This window comes from Etheostoma spectabile, chromosome 8, assembly GCF_008692095.1.
Source record: "Etheostoma spectabile isolate EspeVRDwgs_2016 chromosome 8, UIUC_Espe_1.0, whole genome shotgun sequence".
NCBI lineage: Eukaryota > Metazoa > Chordata > Actinopteri > Perciformes > Percidae > Etheostoma > Etheostoma spectabile.
The window spans coordinates 20456902-20480186 of record NC_045740.1 but is presented as its reverse complement, the minus strand read 5'-3'; the positions used below and the strand labels follow the sequence as shown (position 1 = coordinate 20480186).

Here is a 23285-nt window from a genome sequence, read left to right as displayed (position 1 = left end):
ATGCAGCAGTAACATATGGTAACCGGGGCGGTTCTATGTTTGATAGAGCTGGGCGTGGGCTCGACACTCCTCATCCCCTCTGCTCTCTGTGGAAGCACATTGTTCAACGCGGGCTCGTTTTACCCAGAACCAATGAATGCCTTGGTGCATTACAGCTACTGAAAATTAAACACGTTATCAGACAGAATAAGGTGCATATGCTAACGACGGCGGGAAGCGGACCAAGAACAATTCCTTCTGATTAACGTTAACGTTACAGCTGAGAGGCAATAGAGTTGAAATATTTTTTTTTTCTTCTTCTTCACCGGTAGACGAAACGTCGCTCTTGTCGCTAATTAGACCTCTGCTTGTTGTAAGTATGCAGTGCACATTCCTCTGTCCGAAACATGTCGGCACTGACTGTTTTTTGTCTAATAGTAACGTTACCGCTTTAAAATGCTGTCAGTGTTTTGGGCACCGCTGGAGATTGCGGTCCACAGTTAAAACATGTTAGCTAGCTAGCTATCGTAACATTTTAATTCACGCCCGGCGAGCTTTATCTGTCGAGCTCAACAACTCATGCTTGGCTTTTAGTCTTGGCTACGTATATTGGAATTCTATAGATTGGGAATTTTGCCTATTTTTTTTTTTTTATTCTGTTAGTTGTGGGGTTGGAACTTGCTTTTGGAAGAATAACATTGACGTTTGACCGCCGTGGATTTCCCCGTCATCATAGTTTGAAAAAGAAACCAAAGGCTTTCGAATTAACGATGCAATAGTATGGAAATGACTTTCTCTCGCCTGTATTTTAGTCCAATAAAGACAACGTTGAGTATGAGGTTTGCTGCTGCCGATATTGGCCACACAGAGAAGTAACGTTAGGGTGACGCCCCGTCACACTGAGTAAAAACTGAATGTAACACTGCGGAAGTTAGATTACAAGGCATTTAGCAACACTCTGAACGCTCTCTGTTAACAGTTCAGTTAGTTGAAAAGGAGAAAAAAAAGATGACAAAGACAGCACGTCAAATTATGACCATAGGGACTGTAAACTAGAGGAGAAACAATTTACCCACCCGCTGACATAAATCTTTGGCAACACTCATTTGTATTCATAATACAAAATATTAGTAACAATCACGTCGGTGTCTTCTTAGAAAAAAACGCAAAAAAAAGTGTTTCTCGTCTGTGTTCAATGTTGGCTTATTGACACATGAATGGACCTGACTGTTGTTCACATCCCATCTGTTTATCCATCACAACATCTTAGCTGCTGACCCAAGCATCCTATATGAGCAACATGTAAAAGCCATATCGTTTTTCCATGATCATACAGGCTGGAGTACATTGGGCTAAGGAGGTCCAGTGTTAGTCGTGTGCTTTTTGACATCAGCGTCTGCAGAGTCCGAGTGAATGCAAGAATTCAGGCAGCTGGAAAACAGCTGGAGATAGTCCAGCCAGTGATTGAGGTGTGATGATAATCGCGTGTCCCTTTCTCCGAACAGCTGTAGCTTGGGTGGTGCCCAGCTGCTTTCCAAAATAAGACTCTCTCATACTCTTCTGGATACCAATAATGTACAAAAAAAACTTTTCATATTGTTTTCATCTGGAGACTTTTAATATGTAACATGTGTCGGTTTGGGACTTAAAGATGGCTCAGGATATGCTCTTTTGTATATTTTTGGAAGCATACTTTAGCAGTGTTTTTTACGTTGTCATACTCCTGACTTGTTAGTGTTGTTGTTTTTAAGTCTTTAGGTTACGGAGGTTGGTGTGAAATATTTTTTTCTTTGCGGAACTGACAAAACATTTTGTGGGATCTTTTACAGGTTGACTGGTATTTTCTGTAGTATTTGTGATCCACATAATGAGTGTTTTCACATGCACTCACAAACTCAAACAACTGGACGAGATTCATGCATTCCTCTGATTGCAAAAATCAGCATTGGTGTCCGATGATAAGCCCAATGACTCCTCTAACTGGCGGGCCTTTGTGTGGAGGTCAGCTGGCCTTTTCATCTCTGCTGCTGCTGCCTCCGCCGTCTCACCCTACCCGACAAGCTGAAAGGATGACCCAGTGGGGAAAAGGTCACTTGTACTAGTGCTTTTTAAAAGCAGCTTGTTTAAGCATGCACACAGATACACGCAGAAACACCTATTTATATATACGTGTTTGTAAGGTCGTAAATCTCAGGAGGAGGAATAGCTTATTTAAGGATTTTCTCGTAAGAGTCTCTATAATCAAAATTATAGTTTCATTCATGTTTTGGGATTTTCTCTGGCTTCCTGCCCTAGAAGAATACTTAAATGGATAGTGCTGTTTTGAAGGGTTGTTGTCTAACATGTAGATTGATCTCTAAGTTGATAGACTTCATAAGATTTGCTTCAAGTCCTCACTTGTTTGTTTCACTTGTTTCATCGGCATCAGTGAGCAGAGTAGTGATTCCTTAGCTGCAGGTCAACACTTATATTTGGATGCCATTTAGGAGGATGATGTCATTGGAGAGAGCAGAGTGTGCTATCGAGGCTCTAGGACGGGTCTTGAGTCTCAGTGTTTGACCGTGATACCTCCCTGGAGAGGGTCTCCTTACCATCATAGCTCCATTAAAAATCTATTATCTCTGCAGTGGGCTTGTGGCTCTGCCAGTATGGATTCTTTAACCAATTAAGAACTTTAATGGAGAGCAGAATGCATGTTGAGGAAGATGGTCATTCATGTGTCCTCCTCCTTGCACCATGGGTTTTAAAGTGATGGGATTGTTTGCCAGGTTATCAGGAGCCATAGAAAAAGTAAAGATGTTTATCCACTGTAGTTATCCGAGCTCTGCAGCTGAATTGGCTGGGGCACAGCTGGAGAATGTTGAGCATTTTCATTATTGATTTCTTTGTACATTTCTTTCAGTTTCCAGGTCGACCCCTCCCTCCTGTGGTTTTCTGTGCCCTTGGCATATAGTAAGAGTAGCCCTCGCCCTCAGCCACTCTCCTACCATCACCCCTCTCACTGCTCTGTACTCGCACCCACCGTAAGCTGTCATGTAAGATTATCCTCCCGGTCCAGGCGGGGTTCTAGGGTTTCAAAACGAACTGTTAATTTCCCAGGCTGGAGCTTGCGAGCTATAAATAACCCTAAACACAAAAAACTGTAAAGTAGAGCTGGGCAATATCTCGATATTGTATTGATATTGGGATATGAGACTAGATATCATCTTAGATTTTGGATATCATAATATGGCATAAGTGTTGTCTTTTCCTGGTTTTAAAGGCTGCTTTACCCACTTAGTCACTATTTCCACATTACCGATGATTATTTATCAAAAATCTCATTCTTTAATTATTTTGTGAAAGCATCCAATAGTCAACACTACAATATTGTTGCGGTGTCAATATCGAGGTATTTGGTAAATATCACAATAATATTGTGATATTTGATTTCCTCTATATTTCTCCAGCCCTACTGTAAAGTGCTCCTTGATCAAAAGAGGAAGAGCTATGCAAATATGTTGGAAGCGGCCCCTAACTTGTAGACGATAGAGCGGCTAAAGCCTTTCTCAGAGCCATGTATGTGAACAGTGGGAGCGGGAGGCGTACTCTGTTTAACTTCAGTGAGCTGATGTGTTAGTACAGGTCACATTGCTGTGGGGTAAGTACTTTTGTCAGGTACGCTGTATGAAAAGTGGAAAGTTGCGTGACCTCGGCGTGGTTGTACGTATGTTTGTACAGGTGTACTGTGCAGGTGTAAATTGGGGCTGCCCGATATAAGAAAATTATCTAATTGCGATTATTTTTGACTGATATTTGAGGGAATGATAATTTTTGTATAATTATTCTCATTGAAAAATCTTAAAAGTAAATTCATTTATAATGTAATTTTTTTTTCAAGGATCTACACAAAAAAACAAAGATGTTTTCATTAGTCTGTAGAATGCAATTTGCAGTCTGGGACGTCTCTGCAGCAACACAGTACTTCATTCAGAATGGTTTGACGTTTATTTTGCCTTTAACAAAAAATGGGGCCCCACCTGTGATGGTGCGCCCCTCCCCCCCTTTCTTTTGGATTTTGCAATACTCCATATTGCGATTTCGATAAAATTCTGATTAATTGTGCAGCCAACTGTTGCAAGTCTGGGGCAAACAAGAACTGTACAGCGTAATCATGCACTGAGAGTAATTACTGAACAATATGAATAGTAGGACTGCAGACGAGGGCATGACACAGCTATAGGTGCAGGATAACCATCTGTGCCAAAGTAAAACAATGAAAAACAGACAAGATCTCGTCCTCTGTCCCCATGTGTGGGGAAAAATATGTAAAAAGATTGATGCGTGCACTAATGGTTGTGATCGTCAGCGGATGTGTCCTCAACCGTCCTCTCTAACTCCACAAAGGCCGGCTCTGTATGAACCACTATCAATATCACTATCAATGATTAATTTAGTTATTCATCTCCATATGTATGTGTGGATTATTAATCAGCTGCTGACTTGGCCTAGTTTGAGAAGAGATGGAACGGCTGTCTGTTTTCATTTCTTCCCTTTCCCAGTACTCTGTGCGGGTGTGTTGACTTTATATTTTAGGCTGTAAACTTCCAGTCGTTTGGCAGGTGTACACTTGAGATCTGGTTATGTAGAAGAGATGCAGCAGCCAACCATGTCAGAATCTGGAGAGGTGGGTGTGTTAGAAAGTGCAGGTGTCAATCTGTTTTTGTTTTTGTTTGTTGTATGTGTGTCCTAAATTTTCCATCTTTGCTGCTTATCAGTTTAATTCACTTTATTGGCATAAAAGTTCATAAACAACATAGAAAAGGCTTCCATTTGGGTTTTAAGCTTTTCTACATTTTGATCCATATTGGTTATTAAAATCATGTTTTTGTATGCATGATGAGCATTTATCATTGAGGCAAGTACCACTTTATTTATGTATATATAGCACTTTTAAAAACACTCAGTTACAAAGTGCTTCACACACACACACACAATACATGAAGAAATAAATAAAAAATAAACAAAATACAGAAACAATTTTTTTAATACAGCATAAAGGGGTTGTAGCCCTTTACACAAAGGCTAATGTATAAAGTTGGGGTTTTAGAAGACGCTCAAATATATGCTTATGTGGATGTGCTCATATTAATTGATAATGAAATAATCGTTATTTGTCATCATCCCCTGAAAGTCCCACTTTCTCTAAGACCAATAACAAATCTATAATACCATAACATGTTATTTTGTGTTCTTACGGTTTCCCTGATGTGAATCCTTGCCCAGTCTGAGTTTGTGGCCTACAGGGACCAAAGGTGTTCCAGCGTCTGTGTGCCCTGCACAAGTCTCTCCACGCAGCTGCTGTTTATTTGGTTAAAGGAGGCTGTAAGGAGCGAGGCTGGCTCTGCGGCTTTGCCTTGGTCTCTGTACTCCAGCCAGGGTGGGCTGCACTGTGTACCAGCTTGATTTATTTACAGTGAGGAAAAAGGAAGCTAAATGTTTGGCTACAAGACTGAGGATTCAGGATAATTCCCTTCCTGTTGTGCTTGAGAATTATAGCAGTGAGGGTGTTTTTACAAGGAGACCATTGTTGATATTGGTGACGTTGTTCAGAGCTACCTGTTCCATTAAGGCGAGCAATGACTTACGGGATCAAGGATGCGTTGCAGGATCATGTGTGTGGGTCTGTGTGATTGAATGAGAGCAGCTTAATGGCTGTGTCTGTAGTTAGCATTCTGCTTTCCTGTCAATCATTGACATCAGTCAGTCAGTCAGCCAACCAGCCAGTCTTGGTCTTGGCTAATCTAAGTCTGTCCTTACATCCGCACAATCACACCTCTCAGACATACACAACGTTTTTACAGAGAGGTGGTGCATGCATATTCTACAGGATGAAAAACTAAATCAATCAATTGTACTTGACACATGTATGGGGTACAATTCCAGTAAAATGTTACCCCAGCTGTGTGTGTGTGTGTGTGTGGTGTGTGTGTGTGTGTGTGGTGTGTGTGTGTGTGTGTGTTGTGTGGTGTGTGTTGTGTGTGTGTGTTGAACGGGTGTTGGATCTCTAAGTGATTTCTTAACCTTTTTCTTGCAACGCCTGGTGTATATATCTTTTAGGTGGGGAAGGGCAAGGCTGTTGTATGTTCGTGAACGAACCACTCTCTGCAGGGCTTTGCAGTGGTGTTTGGTGCTATTTCCAAACACGGCCGCGGTGCTCATTGTCAGAATGCTCTTAATGATACAGGAGTAGAAATTGCTCATTATTTGAGGGGATACCCGGAACTCCCTTCTTTAGTCTTGAGTAAGTTGTTGTCCTGACACCAGCGGCTCAGGTCCTCTACTTCTTTCAGGTAGACCTTTATCATTGCTGTCTGTAATCAGGCCGACCACAACTGTGTCATCAGCAAAGTTGATGATGGTGTTGGAGTTAGTGTAGTGTGTGTATAGAGAGTACAGCAGGGGACTTAAAACACAGCCCTGGGGTGCTCCGGTGTTAAGGATGATGTCTATGTCTGCCTGTCAAGAATCCACATGCACAGTGAGGTGGTTCATCTGAGATGGCTTCTTTTACAGGTGTGATAGGGTGGTGTGGAGGATGTGTGCTATGGCATCTTCCGGTGATCGTTTTGAACGGAAGACAAACTGTAATGGGTCCACTGTGCTGGGTGGTGAGGAGCATAGATGAGTTTAAGATTCACTCCGTGTGTGTGTGTGTTTGTGTGCGCGCCCTTGGGAGATAAAGCACAAGAGAGAGGGTGTGGATGGCTGAAGCGCTGATGTGTTCACCACTCTATAGTGAGCAAGGAGTTTTCGTAACAGAGCTACATAGAGTGCAATTTATGTGTATGGATGACAGTTGGTTCTCTGGAGAAGGAAAAACGGCTTATGTGACCCGTGGTGCTCATGAAAACCTGAGACGAATTGATACACACACATTCTTAGCAGGTGTGTCAGGTCAGTGATTTTCTTCTTGAGCTCACTTCAGGAACATTCAGCAAAGTGAGACACTGTCGATGAACAGGCCGAGATGTTTAACCCCATTTGAACTTATTTTAACTACAGGATATATGACAGACTACTTTTAAAGTGCAATTTAAGGCTGCTTTTTGGTGTTAAGGTGGTGCAGATGTAGATAACTGTTTCTGACAGGTATATAGATAGATCTTTTATTATCATCGTATGCAATACAATGGAATTCTGTTTGAGACATCCTCTTCAAATACCTTAACATATTTTTGTGTTGAAAGTGGCGATAACACTGTTCAACTAAAGTCAAAGAACAAATGCATAAGAAAAGGGTGAAGTCAAGGTTTTTTGTTTTTTTTTGTCTCTACTGTCAAACAGAAAGTGAAACTAAACTGCCAATCCTGGGAGGTACAGGAATTCCAGGGATTTTTTCTGATGATATTGCTGTGAGGATGTGACCTGACCACTCATTGTTGTCTGCATGATGTCAAACTGAAGCTGTAACCACGGGAGGCTCCTGCGGTTGCCTTGGGCCTCGAGCAGACCAGGTTTGGTCACACTAGCCCTAGCTTGTATTTCATTTCACTTCACCTAGCAAAATCTCCATGGTAGCTTCATGTCTTTCGAACTCTGACTCATCATGTGCCATCATGTCTACTACAGGGATGGTATGAGGTCATTTTCAGGTCATAGATATGGTAATTGCTTAGTAAAGGTGATACATTTGCAGTAAGCTTAGTCACACTTTACTGTATGCAGTGGAAACACCCATATGACTACTTTTGCTACCAGCTGACTCAACACGACTCAACGATTTCATTGAGCAGCCGTGTTGTAAGGGTGGTGGTGATGTCGGGATCTGTGTGTGCGTGTCTTTGCATTGCCTTTTGTCTATACATGGACATACATGTGTGGTCTGACTCCAGAGGTGACGTTGGGATAGAACAATTGGCATATTCTGCAAATTCCCACGTTTTGAGCATGCCTGGTCCTTCTGGCAAAAGTCATAAATTATTTTTTCTTCACTGGTTACTTCCACCCAGCCATTTCCTAACAAATTGACCTGATCTTCTTTTAGAAAATACTCATCACAACTAGAGATGTTCCGAGACCAGTATCTGTATTTCCTCTGATACTGCCTAAAACGCTGGTTTTGGTATCGGGAAGTACTGGAGTTTATGCACCGATCCAATACCACGTAATAAAGCCCTAAGGAAAATCTACATTAAAGTAGTGTATTATGTTCTTTTTCAGTTATAACTGACTGTCAAACTGGATGGTAATAAAAGAAATGTTTGTGGCATTCATTGTTTGAGAGTTTAACACACTGGTATCGGAGCAGTACTTGGTGTCGGCCGATACGCAAGTTCAGATATCAGGATCGATATCGGGAAGCAAAACATGGTATTGGACCATCTTTAATCACAACTAAATTATTTCAAAACCTTTTTGATTAATAGTTTCTTAGATGTGAAGAATGGCTTTTGAGCCCTTTTTAATCTTTTGGATAATTATGAAGAATCATGTTCTTCCAATTCAGAACTGTACTTAAAATGTTACCTTCCATGTTTGAACTGCTTTACTTAATTCTTTTCAGATTCACTCTACTGTAGGTCCATTAATTCATGTAAAGGAGATGTTTAGGTCAGTCTGTGTTGTGTAAGTTTTAGCCTACAGAAAATGGATATCACTCATGTTTTCTCAAGAGACCGACATGTTTCTTTAATAACATGCCTTGATTTATAGTCAGAGCAGCCCTGTTACATCGACTAGACCTCTTAAGTGGGTTCAGTGGGTCCACAGGGGACAACTGCAGGCACACCTGGAGTCATAAAATCCTCTTTTAAGTCCCTCATTCTGTTGCAATGGATTGATCCCTATGGAAGAAGCAAGGCAAACATAGCAAAAACATAGCTTTGTTAGTAATTGTGAATAGTGAGTGTTGAAAAGGAAAAATGGTGCAGATATGAACTGTTCACGCATTGTCAAAATATTTTTGTTTATTGCGTTTTTCCTCATTTGGCCAGCTGATTTTTGAAATGTGATAATTTTGCTCTGGCGTCTGTCACAGTGGGTTCAGCCTGAGTTACGAGGACCAGTCTGCCAGTGGCATGCCCCTTCTTTTTTCTCCCTTGCTCTCCCTCTCACACAAACTCTCTGCTGCTCACACTGAGCGCGAGAGCATTGGAACATTGAGTACCTTCAGCACATTTTTCACATTCCCATTTGAGGGTCTCAACCTAAGCCCCCACCCCACACACACACACACACACGCACGTGCGCACATGCACACACTTGCAACCACCAAAGCCACTGTTGTTTCTCACCACTGGGCAGTAATGGTTGTGGACCACATCATGGCAGAGAATAGCCTGTCAAAGCTCTGGTTATGTCTGTTGTTATGTCCAAACCCAATAATCGTAGTGCTAACCTGAACCTTTTTTTCTCCTTTTCTTCTCACCAGCAGCGGTGTGTGGGTGTGTGTGGGTGGGTGGGTGTGTGTGTGTGTGGGTGTGTGTGTGTGGTGACCAGCGTCGGCAAAGATGACGGAGTATAAGCTGGTGGTGGTGGGAGCTGGAGGTGTGGGCAAGAGTGCACTTACCATCCAGCTTATCCAGAACCACTTTGTGGATGAATATGACCCCACCATAGAGGTATGACTCTCTCTTCTGCATGTCCTACACATTATTCTTGTGGGAGGCATATTAGGTTTTGGGGTTGAAAGGTAGACAAGGGTTGATCGTAAAGAAAGCACAGTCTAACAATCAGACAAAATTCCTAATTTTCTCTTAGGAAGAAATATTTACTGTGCCCTTCTGTAATTCTTATATTTTCATGGAAACAAGACACTGAACAAGATTGCAGACATGGCAAAGAGGAGAGTGAAGCTTGTGAGAATGTTTCCTTCTCTCTTTTTCTCCACTCTCTCCCTCTCTTTCTCACCACGCCTGCCTCTGGTCAGACAATGTCCTTTTTGTGTATTTGCATTCCTGGCCCCTATGCTCTAACAAACAAAGGGACGGCACTCAATGTTTTTGTGGCTGTGTGTTGGAAGGCTAAACATTGGCTTCGATACCCTGTTCCTCTGATCTCTAGATGTGTGTTGGACCCAGAAGTGGACTGGGAATTAATAACTGATTTGTATGTTCAATCAACATCATATCTGTGTGTGTTTGTATTTGGACATGTTTCTTAGAACTGAATAGCCCAGGCCAATGATGTAACAATAGGGCCGGGTACCAAACTTCGATACTTTTTAGGCACCAACCGAATTGCCTGCATAGTATCGAGCATCAAAAAATGCCTTGCAATTCAATACCAAATGTCACTGCCTTAGGAGTAATCTCAATGCCAGTTAGCAAATAAGCATGCAGCATGCTTCTACGAAGATCTAATAATGCTGGTGATTGGCTGTCTACACGTCGAGGAGGCATGCAGATACAAGTGTGTGTGGTGTGTGTGTGTGTGTGTGGTGTGTGTGTGTGTGTGTGTGTGTGTGTGTGTGTTGTGGTGTGTGTGTGTGTGTGTGTGTGTGTGTGGTGTGTGTGTGTGTGTGTGTGTGTGTGTGTGTGTGTGTGTGTGTGTGTGTGGTGTGTGTGTGTGTGTGTGTGTGTGGTGTGTGGTGTGTGGTGACATAGGGGTAAAAGAGCTGGAAAATAAAATTTGATACTAGATTTGTACTATAATGTTGTTTCTTTTTGTTAAAATTGATTTTTTATAAAAAATTAATATAATTTAATATACATTTAATATTTAATAATATTTTTCTGGTACCGGTATCACAATTCTAGTAATTCCCCCAAGATGAAACATAGTGACAGTGGTGAGGAAAAACTCCCTTTTAGGAAGAAACCTCGGCCAGACCCAGGCTTTTGGTAGGCGGAGCCTGGCGGTTGGGGATGTAAATCATTATTGTATATGTCTATAATTTATTCTATAAATGATTAGTTTGAACTGCTTGTACAGATAACATTAACAGGAAATGTTTTCAGCAATAAACGTTAAAAGTTCTAGTCACAGAACAAATAATTAAGTTTTATTTATTCTAATAGGCAGAAATATTCTAATAGTTTGTGGAATATGATGGAACATGACTCCATTTCCCAGAATGCTTATCATTATCTATATTTTGGAACAGAATGTATGCATGTTTGAGGAGTGATTAGTTACGTATAAAGAAATTATGTTATTAAATTACAAAATGAATGTAATTGTATTTAGTTGCATTACTGAGGTAAAACGTGCAATTAGTTACTCATCAAATTAAAAGGAAATTGCTTTGCATTGATAAAGCAATCCAAACAACATTTATAATGGGTAACTTATAACAGTAAGTAATTACATTTCCATTATAACCTTCCTAACACTGAATGTATGTGAGATTCAGCACATTCTTTCTGTTAATTCCACTTCCTGTCATTCCAATTTAACATCCTGTGGGGCGGAGTTAGTTCAATTTTAAATTCCAATTCATGAATTAAATGGAGGCCAATTCTGAAATTTGCACAAGCTTGTTCAGCACTTCTTCTGTTTGGGCCTTGTTGTATGAATTACGTGTTGCGTAGATGTGTTTTAGATTACACAGGGAGGGGAATAACATTATCTCATCAGACGTTTCCTAAAATTAAAGATATTCACGAGTTACTGAAGTGCAACTTGAGTCCGAGTCTCAAACTCAAGTCGTAATGTAATATTCATTTAGCTGACGCTTTTATCCAAAGCGACTTACAGTTGTTATTTATAGTAGGGCTGAACGATATTGGGATTTTAGCATTGAGATCGAGATGTGTGCATGCGAGATGGTCACATCGCAGGACGTTGCAATGTTGACTCTGATCCTTTTTTGCTGCTTGATAGAAAAGTAAACTTTTCTCCTTTTACATGACTATTACCGGCCGACCCTTCCCCTTTTAAAGCAGGTAGCCATGTGGGCAAAGTGTGTATGTGATGTTAGTCCAACGGGGTTTATTGTCATGGGAAGTGAGGCTCTCCGTGTGTAGAAAAGTACCGTAGGCAGCAGCTGCCGCTCACACAGTGATGCGCATGGTTTTGATGGGTCGTCAGTGAAGCTACTGTAGTCAGTGTTTTATGTTTGCTGCAAATACAAACTAAATCACCTGATTTAATGCAACCTAATCACAACGTCTCCCGGTCATTTCCCCCCACAGAAAGCTGATAACAGCCAGGCTAAAGCTAATATAGTTAGCCTAAAGAAACAAGTAATAAGCTGCTACCAGCCAGGCTAAAGCTAATATAGTTAGCCTAAAGAAACAAGGGGTCCGTCCGTCCCAACTAACATTACGGTTCGGAGCCACGACGCTGAAAACGTTACACTACCCCCCACAGTGGCCTCAAATTCTACCTGAACTATGCGTTTTGTGTCTGACTTTTGTAAGATTGCACATTCACACATTTTTACCACCTCTTTAAATGTTGGACTTTGTCCCTTTTTTTGCAGGACTCGTACAGAAAACAGGTTGTGATTGACGGGGAAACCTGCCTGCTGGACATCCTGGATACTGCAGGTCAAGAGGAGTACAGCGCCATGAGGGATCAGTACATGAGAACAGGGGAGGGTTTCCTCTGTGTCTTCGCCATCAACAACACCAAGTCTTTTGAGGACATTCACCAGTACAGGTGTGTGTGTATAAGAGGGATGCGGAGAGAGATGGTTTGGGATGCAGGGGCACCACAAATCATGACACTGATATTGAGCATTATGACATCTGTTGTTGCAGATGTGAACCTGTGTGTTCACTGGCCAGTCGGGGGTGGAGTTCAGACACAAAATCATTTCTGTTAGTTCTCTTCTAAGGTTCTGTGTGGATTTTTTTTGTATTCAGTGTGTGTTGCAGGGACTCCCATGGGGACCGGATAGAGAGGGGGTGTGTATACGTATGTGTGCCAGCTCTCTGCAGTAGTTGGGTGATGTCATGCTGTAGCGTTTAACACGGCTAAAGAAAGCTTAGCCCCCAACTGGAGGATTACAGCACGATGCCAATGAAATCGATCCTGACTCAATTAGAGGAGCGGGGAGAGGTAGCACTTTCAAGGACAGGGAAGGAGAAAGGGAGCGAGCGAGGAGAGATTCAGCTGGAGATGACAGTGTTCTCTCTCTTTGCCACATTTTGTCTTTCTCATCACATTAGACACCCACTCCAGTCCAGCAGGTAGCAAGTAAAGGAGGCTGCATATTTACTTTGCCACCTCCTCTACATATTTGCAGGGTCTTTTGAGTTTCACACACATCTGTTGGGCTTATTGCCATTGTAGCTCAGCCTTTTTTGGGGGCCTGGCTTTAACACAACTGCTAGTATCACTGTAAAACAGTTGTGCAACTTGTGAAGACGTGGGTGGATCTTTAGTTGGATGCTAGAATAGATGGTGGCTCGGTTAGTGCTGTTGAGTTATTTAAAGATCTGTTGTCTATTTTCCTGGCAAAAATAATCAGGCATTTTTGCCAAACTGTTGGCACATACTGGCACGGTACCTGCTTAAGTAAGTGTCTTCTTTCATTTAAACCAGCCAGCAGTATTATACCATACTCAAGAATGCACCAAATTGATATCTTTTGGTGTTTTCTGTCATTTTGATTTTATTAATTTTTTTACGGTAAGGACTGAGCCTTACCGCAGGGTTTGATTCTGACCTGCGGCCCTTTGCTGCATGCCATACCCCCGCTCTCCTCCCTTTCTTGTCTTAAGCTGTCCTGTCACTAAAGACCTAAAAAACAAAATGCCAACAAAATAATTCTAAAAAAAATAAATAAATATATATGAATAGGCCTGTTAGACATGAAATACCTGCCGCACCAGCGTATAAGAAGGCAATGGTCTACACAGGGTAACAAGTGGAACTGTGGTCATGATTAGCAGTGTTGACTGCAGATGGGCAGGGCCGACTGTAGGGGATGCATCCTGCTGTACTGTGGCTTAGGGAGAAGAAGGGCTGAGCTCATGGATTGATCTGACCCACTCCTCTCACTCAGTTCCCCCTGGCTGCCTGGCGTTTGGCGCTGGCTGCTGTAGTGATGAGGTAATGCTGTTCGCTGTCGGCCTGTTGTCCATCCCTCCCCCTCCCTGCCTTCCTCTCCCCCTCCCTCCTTCAGCAGTGCAGTGCAGCACAGCACAGCACAGCCCCAGCACCAGCGGGGCCCGGCTCTTCCTCAGGGTCCTAGTGCTCCCTGGGTGGTTGGCTCACCAGTGGTTGTTGTTCATGAAGCAGGGAGGATATGTCACTGTGACTGAATGCAGTGCTGGGTTAAGGAAAAGTTTTGCAAGTAAATGTCAACTATGGCAATTTTCTTGTCCTGCAATCTGCAGAGAACAGATTAAACGTGTGAAGGACTCGGACGATGTTCCCATGGTGCTTGTGGGAAACAAATGTGACCTCCCGGCACGCACGGTGGACACAAGGCAAGCCCAAGAACTCGCCCGCTCTTACGGCATCCCATACATCGAGACCTCTGCCAAAACACGTCAGGTAGGTAGTGAACAAGAAGCACCCACCCGCAGTACTATACATTCACTTTAATGGAAGAACCCTTTCTCTCTCCCTCTATCTCTGGTATTCAAAATTACCTTTCAAATTTCATTGACATGTTAATTTTTCCTCCCTTCTTTGCAAGCCACAAAACTTAGATTATATGTATATTTGAAGTCTCCTTGTACTGTATCATACTGTAGTAAACACGTTATGGGTATGGGCTCTGTAGTTCTACATTTTGAGCTTAGAAAGAGTTCCATACACTGATCATTACACAAGCATTCATTTATTCAGAAAAGACAACGGTCTAAGACCTTCATCAGGTAAATTCCTGACGTGTATTCAAGCACATGAAGAGAAGTGAATGGCTTGCGGTAGAGATTTGTGTTGCTGGAAACATTTCATTATGCCGCAGGCAATGACTCATAGCCAGGTTACCTTGGCTTGAGAACAGAGCTACAGTATTTGAAAGGCTTTATAAAGATATGTCGCCGCACAGCTCCCACTGTGTCTGACTCACTGTCACACAAAATGTAGGTACACATAGACTGTCGCCTTCATCTTTGAACTCGCAGAAACTCTGTCATTCACACAGAAGAGTACAGTATGCAAAGAGTTCTCTTTTAATTGTTAAGATTCCTTGATTAACGCCGTCTGAATTATCTGGGTTGCCATAGCGATGTTGCCAGGCCTCTAAATGGTGCGTACACCTGAGAGGTTTGCTGTCAGTTATAAGGGGCGCATGCCCTGTACTCCACTTTTAATGGACCGTTATAAGGGCCCGATCTTTCTGTAACGTGTGTGTGTGTGTGTTTGTGTGTGTGTGTGGGTGGGTGGTTACAGGGAGTAGAGGATGCCTTCTACACGCTGGTTCGGGAGATCAGACAGCATAAGCTGAGGAAGCTGAACCCACCTGATGAGAGCGGTCAGGACTGTATGAGCTGTCGCTGTGTGGTATCGTGATGCAGGTGAGACTTCTCCAGAAATCTACTTTCCTTCTTTGTCAGTTGACACAGTCATATGGGAAGTTTCTATAGTAGTCTGTGACACTGAAACTCGTATGTCTTTTTATGCATGTGACGGTCCATTGTAGGTTAAAATAAATGTGAAACCTCACTTTTCACTGTCTCAGTTTTCCCATGAACAATGAAATGGCGCTAACATCTGTCCCCCTCTTGTGTCATTTCATTCCCCAGCTGAGTGTTGCACGTTGAGGAAAAATGCTACAGAGCGTAGTGACAGCATGGACTTAAAGGTAGAAAGATAAAATGACTCAATGATGAAATATAAACTTTTTCAAAAAGAGGAGGATTGAAGCAAAAGCTCTCAAGGAAACCACCAGAGCTGACTGAACCATAGACCTTCATGGAACGGAGGAGGTTTGGACTGTTGCCTAAGTGGCTACCTGAAATAGCCCAGTCCGGTCCCTTTTTTTGGTCCACACGTCGACCTGTGAGCAACACCACTAAGGACTCCCTGTCAACTCCAGTGTGGTCTCGCTGGGTAGCTCAACAAGTTTCCTGCTAACTTATTGTTTTCAGTCTCAACACTGGTCTTAAAGGGGGTGTTTCTGACCTCCTCCCACCTTGAAAGCCTACTTCCACCCCCACCGCCTGCCCACTGGAAGGACTGACTGACTTAAATGGAAAGACTGGAATGGACGTTTAGTTGCCCCAACACGTCTTATAAATAACCCCCAATCCCACTCTACCTGCCTTTGGTTTCCCCTGAATGGCTGTGTGCTTCGTTATACTGGATACAGGGGGTGGAGGCTGACATGGGAATGACTATAATTTGTTGTTGTTGTTGTTGTTTGTAACAGTTAGCCTAGCTGTACAAAATCTTTGATTTTGATGTGGAACATTTTATTGTTGATTGCCGAATTTGAAAGTCAAAGAGCAAAATGTGAGCAAGGATTTCTTATAGATGGCACCTGGTTTTGACATTTTTCATGACCTGCCTGACATAGTTGGAAGTCCTTCTGGGATAAAAATGTTGAATGGAGAATATACAGATTGATGAATATCCAGATTATGGTTGCCTTCTCTCCTTACAGATGTTTTCTTTGCTATAGTAAGCGTTGTCTTTGTGGAATAATAATAATAATAATAGTAACAGCTAGTGTACGTAGGTTCTGGTGCAATAGGATTTTTTAGTATTGGGAATAATCCACCTCTCATTGCTACTTGTTTTTTTTTTTTGTCAAGGATGGAGGGGTACTGTGCATGGAAATGTAGTTGTCTTCTCTCTAGTTGCTAAAGCTGGAGAGGTGGCCTGTAGAAATGGGAGAAAACCTCTGCACTTGTACAGTTAAACAATGACTGGTTATGGTTTTAGACTAAATGACAACCAGGTTTTTTTTTTTTTTTTTGCATTTTATTTCAATAAATGTTTACTATACGACTCTTATTTACTACATTGTGATAACACAATTTTTTTTTTTTTGATTGCCAAGAATCACTCCTTGTGGATTGTAAGGCTCAGGAATCAGGGTCCAGGAAAGTCTCAGCTGCCAGTCCTGGAAGGATGTCACCAGTTAGCTTTGCAGAGTGTAACACTCTGCCAGTCCAGCCTCAGAGTCAAACTTTGTTTTTTCCACACACACACCATACTATCCTCAAACTGCTTCTCTTTCTCTGCCACCTCAGCTCTTCAGCGGAACAATAACAGGTCAGGTGCTAACCACATCAGAATCATATTTACTGTATATGTTTGCTAGGCGAGGGGTTTTGGGAGTGCATTGCTTTGTTTCCTAATACCGACTAGCTTGTGCTCTCCACGGCTGCATTCATTTGCTGCCTAAATGGAAAAAAGACTGCTGTGTTTACTTTGCCTTATCTGTTAGCTAGTTTGTACCTCATGTATGCAGCGAGCTCTACCTGAGAATTATGTTTTCTGTTGGCTGCATTGTTTGTTTGACTTTGTGTGCAACTAAAATCAATATAGAAGTTTAGACATGCGTTGTAGAGCATTTGAAAGACGAGGAAAGTCCCTGGACACTACATTGATTAAAGGGGGGGAGGGGCAAGTTGTCTAGCTCTGATGTTCTCATGTTCCATTCCCAATACATTTGAACATGTGATGGTAATTACTAGATATTGTAACTTTAAATCCAGATTGTACTTAAATAATTCAGAGAATTGGACGTGCGTGATAATGCATGGACTTCCAGACACTACAGGCCGGTTTGGGCAACAAGCTGTAGATTCAGACCTCCGACATCTCAGGCCACTTCTATGAAAGACGTCAAATTTAAATTTGCCTTTGTTTCCTTTCAAGGTAAACAAAATGTTGATTTCTGACCTAATTGATTTTGTACAGTTAAGCAACCCTTTTCACTCAAAACACGGCTTAAAGAAATATGATCAGTCTAGTTACTGTGTGGATGGTAGTGGTCAAGTTTTTTTTTTATCAATTAAGTGTTCGTTTCTCTGCTTGGACGAAGGAAATGAACTGTGAATGTGTTCTACTCTAGAAATGTTTTGAAAGAAGCCTTGTGTTTTAGAATGTACAACAAGCAGGAGTTGATCCTCAGTCCCACTTTTGGCTGTGTTCCTAACTTTTTATTTTTCACCCATTGTACTCAAACCTTTTTAATGGAAAAAAGAAAAAAAAAAAAGAGTGTGACGTTTAACCTGTAATTACAGTCCTGATGGTATGCTTGTCCTCTCCCTGTCAATCTTTAAACTGTACATCCATGATGATAATACATAGAATTTCACAAATCTATGTATTCAAATTCCCATGTTATTAGAATATCAGCGTCATGTTTGCCAAAGGGAAACTCCAGCCAGCGAACCACAAGTATACATGTCAGAAAACCTGGCGAGCATGACGAAGACCGTACGGACCATTGGGGGTTTTGCACAAGGAATACAGTGGGCTCAAGGGCTTGTTTCTCCCTTGCAAACTGTGGATGGAGGCGTGGAAGGAATTTGTGAAAATGTCAACTGTTCAGCTATTTAAGATGTATTTACTCTTTGAAAATGTGGCAAATGTATTGCGGGACAGGAATAAAGATGTCAAGATGAAACTGTCTTTGCTCCCTCCACTATCTAACTTTCCACATTGTTCCTCTCACATTTGAGCTTTGCTTCCACCTGCAGGTTGCTTTGTATATTTGAAAGAATGACAAACCGAAAGAAAAAGGACATGTTTGCAAAATATATATTAATAATGATCTGTTATATCGCTAGTATGAATTCAGCTGGATTTCATGTGACAAATATGTAAACCTGTTTGAATGAATATTGTGTGATTTACACAATGCGGGCATAAATGTTGTGTTTACACAAGAATTTTACCATGAGCAATGTCATTTAGAGAAGTTTTAGGTCACACAGGTGAACCGGGCAGACCTCATGTCATCATGTTCGTGAACATAAATCAATTTAATGCCCCAAAAACAAAGATATTTGCCTCACAACACAACTAATGCCAATTAATCAATTAATTCATTTTTATTTGTCACATGTAAGCAATTACAGTGAATTTTAATCTTGTCAGTTCCTTAAATGTGTGCATTAAAAAAAGTTTAAATAGAATAGGAATAGTAATAAATGTGCAATGGGGGGGCAGGAATAAAAGGCTGCTATCCAGGTGGTTGGGATCCGTAAAGATTGTCCTTTTGATTATTTAAAGATAGATAATGTTTGTATTGTGCTGAAAATGGTGTGTGCGTGTGTGTGTGTGTGGTAAATTTCTACTATAAAGTAAAAGTACAGTAAATATGCATTTTCTGTGGTGGTCCTTAGCATTTTATTACTGCTGGTATTGATGTTCAGAATCAGAATCAGAAATACTTTATTGATCCCCGAAGGGAAACTCCGTGTTGCAGTTGCACAAATATTATAAATAGAGTAGAAATACAAAGAAATAAAGAAATATAAGGAATTGGATATGTACGGTATTTACATAAAGGAATGGTATTATACATTATTTACATAATTAACATAATTAAGGATTTGGAATGGTGAAAAGTAAAATAATAAATTGTAGTAGTTGAAATTGCGCACATGTCAGGCCAGTGTTATTGCACAAAACAGATAATACCGATAATATTGTCCAGTTTCAACCTCTCTAAGTGTCTGTGTGTCAGACACTTAGAGGGAGGAGTTAAAAAGTTTGATGGCCACCGGCAGGAATGACTTCCTGTGGCGCTCTGTGGTGCATTTTGGGAGAATGAGTCTGTCACTGAAAGTGCTCCTGTGATTGAGCAACAAGCCATGGAGTGGGTGTGAGACATTGTCCAAGATGGCATGTAGTTTGGACAGCGTCCTCCTCTCTGACACCACCAACAGAGAGTCCAGATCCACCCCCACGACGTCACTGGCCTTGCGAATCAGTTTGTTGTTCCTTGTACTATATATGCTTGCATATATGCTGACGCTGGAACACATGGTTTGACATTGCAGGTCACTATAATAAGCATAATTCATACTGTAGCACTTTGCAAATATGACTATGTTATAAGTGCTAAGTAGATGTAAAAGAGAGTGATAACACAAGGCATGAACAAATACTGTGGCAGGGGGCAAAATCAGTATAATTTATTGAAATCCTATTTATAATTTATTTAATTGTTACTGTTTATTGATCCCCGGTGGGGAAATTACAATTTACACTGTTTTGTTAGTGATCACTACACACAGGACTATTATTGATCCTGATCCAAGAGATTACAGTTTCAACATCCAAACAACATTCAAAGCGTGGCTCCTAAACCGGTCATATAGTATCATTATGAATAACAATGTACAAATATGGGTTTATGCGGCCACTGTCATATTCCTTTCTCATGGCTTGAACAACCATGTAGCCTAGTTATTGCTTTTTAGGGCAGATGATTTGCATAATTGTGGGACTGTTCTGTCACTGGCTTTCAAACGTCGTAAAAGATAAAAGAAGACGGTGATCCATAAACCCAAGACGGACAGAAAGCCGAGGGTTGGTGAGTGCAGGAGATCCAAAAGGTTCACAGGAAAAGTGATATTTACCTTTTGGATAAACCGTTATAATGCCACACTATGAGGATATGATTAAGAAAATGCTGCCCAAGGTAAGAATAATTGTCATTAATTGAAAGAAGAATGAATTCTCTCTAAATTCAACCTAAACAACGTGTTGTATAGAATGCATGTATATTGTTTCACTGCTTGTTTTGTGTCCTTTGATTTTGAAGACATATCATCGTAAACATGTGGCCCATGAAATATGTATTGCATTACGTCACTTCAAAAACCTTGTGCCCATGATGGATAGATACGGTAAGAAGCAAAACAACAGCTAACTCTCTGTCGCTGAACTTATTCAAGATGTAGCAAACTTCAACAAGTGCTCTAAATGACTGATTTTTTTTTTTTTTACAGTTTACAATGATGGAACAACAAAAAACTTGATGAGTCTAACCGGAACCATTCCTGTCATGTTTACAGGTAACAATGACTTTGCAATTCATACTCTTTGACTAATAAACAGCTAATTTATTTTTTCAGAAGCTGACTTTGACGTGGATTCTAAACAATTTCAATAATAATTAAAAAAAAAAAAAAAAGATGAAGCTCATAATCTCTCAGAATATGTTACTAAAATACCTTCTCCCGTTGTTCTTATACAAGAAAAGACCTTCAACATCCCGATATGCGTGTGGATTGAGGAAAGCTACCCCCTAACTGCTCCCATCTGCTATGTCAGACCCACACGTGAGATGATGGTTCTCAGTGGGAAGTACATCTCCGGCAATGGTGAAGTCACACTACCTTACCTGGAGGAGTGGAAGAATGTAAGAAATGAATTATTGTATTCTTTGACAGGGCTGCATGTAAAAGGAAATAGACAATGGCATCATTGTCTATTACTGATGTTTGCTGGCACTCAACCCCTGTGTGGTGTTGTTATATAATTTTGTTACAAAGCCAATGTTCCCGGGTCTGGTGGACCCACCACATTATTAGGCTTTTAAAATCAATACAGCTGTAACAATTTATGTTATGATGTTTACTTTAGCTCAATTACCAATAATATATACATCATTTATGGTTCATATTTGCCATTTACCCCTGTAAGATCACATTTATGATCATATGATCAATTTTGTGTTTTTGTGAGAAAACAAGGACATTCAGCTGTAAAAAAGTAAAAAAGGTAAAATACTGTATATATACAGTGTATATATATCTCTATATATAAACAAGATGTTTGATTATCATTGGTGCTTAATTCTCAGAATAGGTGAAAGTGCTTGAAATGTCACAATTTTGTAACTTTGTGTGGGAATAGCAGGTGCAGAAAGACAACATAGTTTCATAGCACCTACAATTAAATACACGTGGGTCCAGTACACCCGAACACATCACACAGTATGTAACAGTCATATAGTATGGGGGGGGGGGTGTACTGTGAGTGCTGTCATTAAAAATAAGTTACTTTTTATGTTCTTTACAGAAAACGAGCCAAGGCTAATGAGTTTGAGTTAGTTAATAACAAATAGCAGTTTTTCTTTGAGCAAACATTGAAAATGGGTCCCACAGACCCAAACAACACACAAGGGTTAAATGTACAGAATGATGTGGTTTACAGCTTAACTGCCATGATACACTGGTGGGACTTTTTCTTTCTCTTATCAGAAGGAATGTGACCTGATGAGCCTGCTGCAGGTGATGGTTGTCATGTTTGGAGAGTTCCCTCCTGTGTGCATCCAGCCTCATCTGGAGCCCGAACAAGCCCCTTGTAAGTAACACTCACACAGACAGACGCGAGCCTCCATGTATTTACAAAACAACACTATCAATACCCTACATACAAGTTGATGTTGATGAGAAAGATCCAAGGTTTAAGTCACACACGATTCAGTGTGACTCTAGGTTCATCATTCATAAATCTAGCGCGGGAAACACTGTCTCCCTGTCAACATGTTTATGAATTTTGTTGTGACTGGTAAGGACGCTTCTAAAATAGAAATATATTATTGTAGGTTGGCTACAGTACCACAGACAACCAGAGGTGCTTTCAAAGGCAGATGGAAGTTTGTATCTGCATTTAGCCAGAGAAGAGGATCCACCTTTCCAGGAAGAAAATGAAACCAACTGTTAGTTGTTTTTTTTGTGGGATTTGACAATAACGTTTGACTGTTTGTGTGTTGATGAATTTTTTATTCCTGTATACAATGTCAGATGGTATCCATTGATTATGTTATTGTTAATTAATGAATTACAATTCCAGAAAAATGGCAAGATTCTTTATGTTTTTTATAAGAATGTAACAAACTAATTTAGTATTTGAATGCCAGTGTGTGTGTTAAACAACACAAAATTGCTTTACAAGCAGCTCATAAAACTTTACCTTAACTCCACCCAAAGGCATTTTTTGTTCTTATCTACAAACATTTTGGACTTTTGACCGGTGAAGAGAAAGGTTAATCATTTGAAGAACACACACAGTCCAATGCAGTCCAGGTGCAGTCCAATAAAGCACGAAACATTATAGAAGAGTGTGGTGTATTTAATTTTGACAGAGAATATAGAAAAGAAATTCTGACAACTGTTCAGTTAAACTGCAAAGCTGCTGCCTGCAAAAGCTACTGTGTTTAAAAATAGTTGTGACTTATTTTGTAGTGTTTTAGTGGACACATAAATTAATCACGACTTCAAGACTATAGAGTCAAAAATAAGACTATTACTTGTGAAAAATGACTGATTTATTCTGGTATTGTAAATAGTATATTAAACAAATGTGTGCCTATTATTGTGGGAAACATTTTCAAAGGAGTTGTCAAACATGTATTATGTATAACTGCTAATGGCCTAACATACAGTAGGCCTATGTGTGATGAAACCATTGACCGTTAATATGCTGTATGTCTATGGATGGAACTG

General features: G+C 40.8%; 2 protein-coding genes across 5 annotated transcripts; both read left to right on the top strand.

Moving 5' to 3' along the window:
• The first annotated feature begins 31 nt into the window (after window positions 1-31).
• Window positions 32-18441, top strand: hrasb (HRas proto-oncogene, GTPase b). Of its 4 annotated transcripts, none has more exons than XM_032523848.1 (7): window positions 32-352; window positions 9392-9396; window positions 9441-9581; window positions 12386-12564; window positions 14250-14409; window positions 15256-15380; window positions 15609-18441. In XM_032523848.1, exons 3-6 carry the CDS (start codon window positions 9471-9473, stop codon window positions 15373-15375), a joined length of 570 nt encoding a protein of 189 aa, XP_032379739.1. In that variant the 5' UTR covers window positions 32-352; window positions 9392-9396; window positions 9441-9470; the 3' UTR covers window positions 15376-15380; window positions 15609-18441. The 4 variants fall into 4 exon arrangements, with proteins under 4 accessions (XP_032379739.1, XP_032379738.1, XP_032379741.1 ...); XM_032523847.1 differs by lacking the exon at window positions 9392-9396 and adding an exon at window positions 2095-2098 and having other exon boundaries at window positions 9438-9581; XM_032523850.1 differs by lacking the exon at window positions 9392-9396 and having other exon boundaries at window positions 32-351; window positions 9436-9581.
• Window positions 18442-20327: 1886 nt separating this feature from the next.
• On the top strand, window positions 20328-22909 carry zgc:123278 (tumor susceptibility gene 101 protein). The gene is made up of 6 exons (XM_032523845.1): window positions 20328-20470; window positions 20594-20678; window positions 20781-20846; window positions 21030-21193; window positions 22038-22140; window positions 22385-22909. The coding sequence occupies exons 1-6, from the start codon at window positions 20429-20431 to the stop codon at window positions 22501-22503; spliced, it is 579 nt and encodes a 192-aa protein (XP_032379736.1). The 5' UTR covers window positions 20328-20428; the 3' UTR covers window positions 22504-22909.
• Window positions 22910-23285: the final 376 nt, after the last annotated feature.

Bases quoted from the DNA above. Each gene is read 5' to 3' on its own strand.
- zgc:123278 (XM_032523845.1), top strand. From the start codon at position 20,429: ATGCCACACTATGAGGATATGATTAAGAAAATGCTGCCCAAG. The intron at 20,471-20,593 runs GTAAGAATAATT...TTGATTTTGAAG, and splicing joins TTAAGAAAATGCTGCCCAAG to ACATATCATCGTAAACATGT. The intron at 20,847-21,029 runs GTAACAATGACT...TTCTTATACAAG, and splicing joins CATTCCTGTCATGTTTACAG to AAAAGACCTTCAACATCCCG.
- hrasb (XM_032523850.1), top strand. From the start codon at position 9,471: ATGACGGAGTATAAGCTGGTGGTGGTGGGAGCTGGAGGTGTGGGCAAG. The intron at 9,582-12,385 runs GTATGACTCTCT...CTTTTTTTGCAG, and splicing joins AATATGACCCCACCATAGAG to GACTCGTACAGAAAACAGGT. The intron at 14,410-15,255 runs GTAGGTAGTGAA...GGGTGGTTACAG, and splicing joins CCTCTGCCAAAACACGTCAG to GGAGTAGAGGATGCCTTCTA.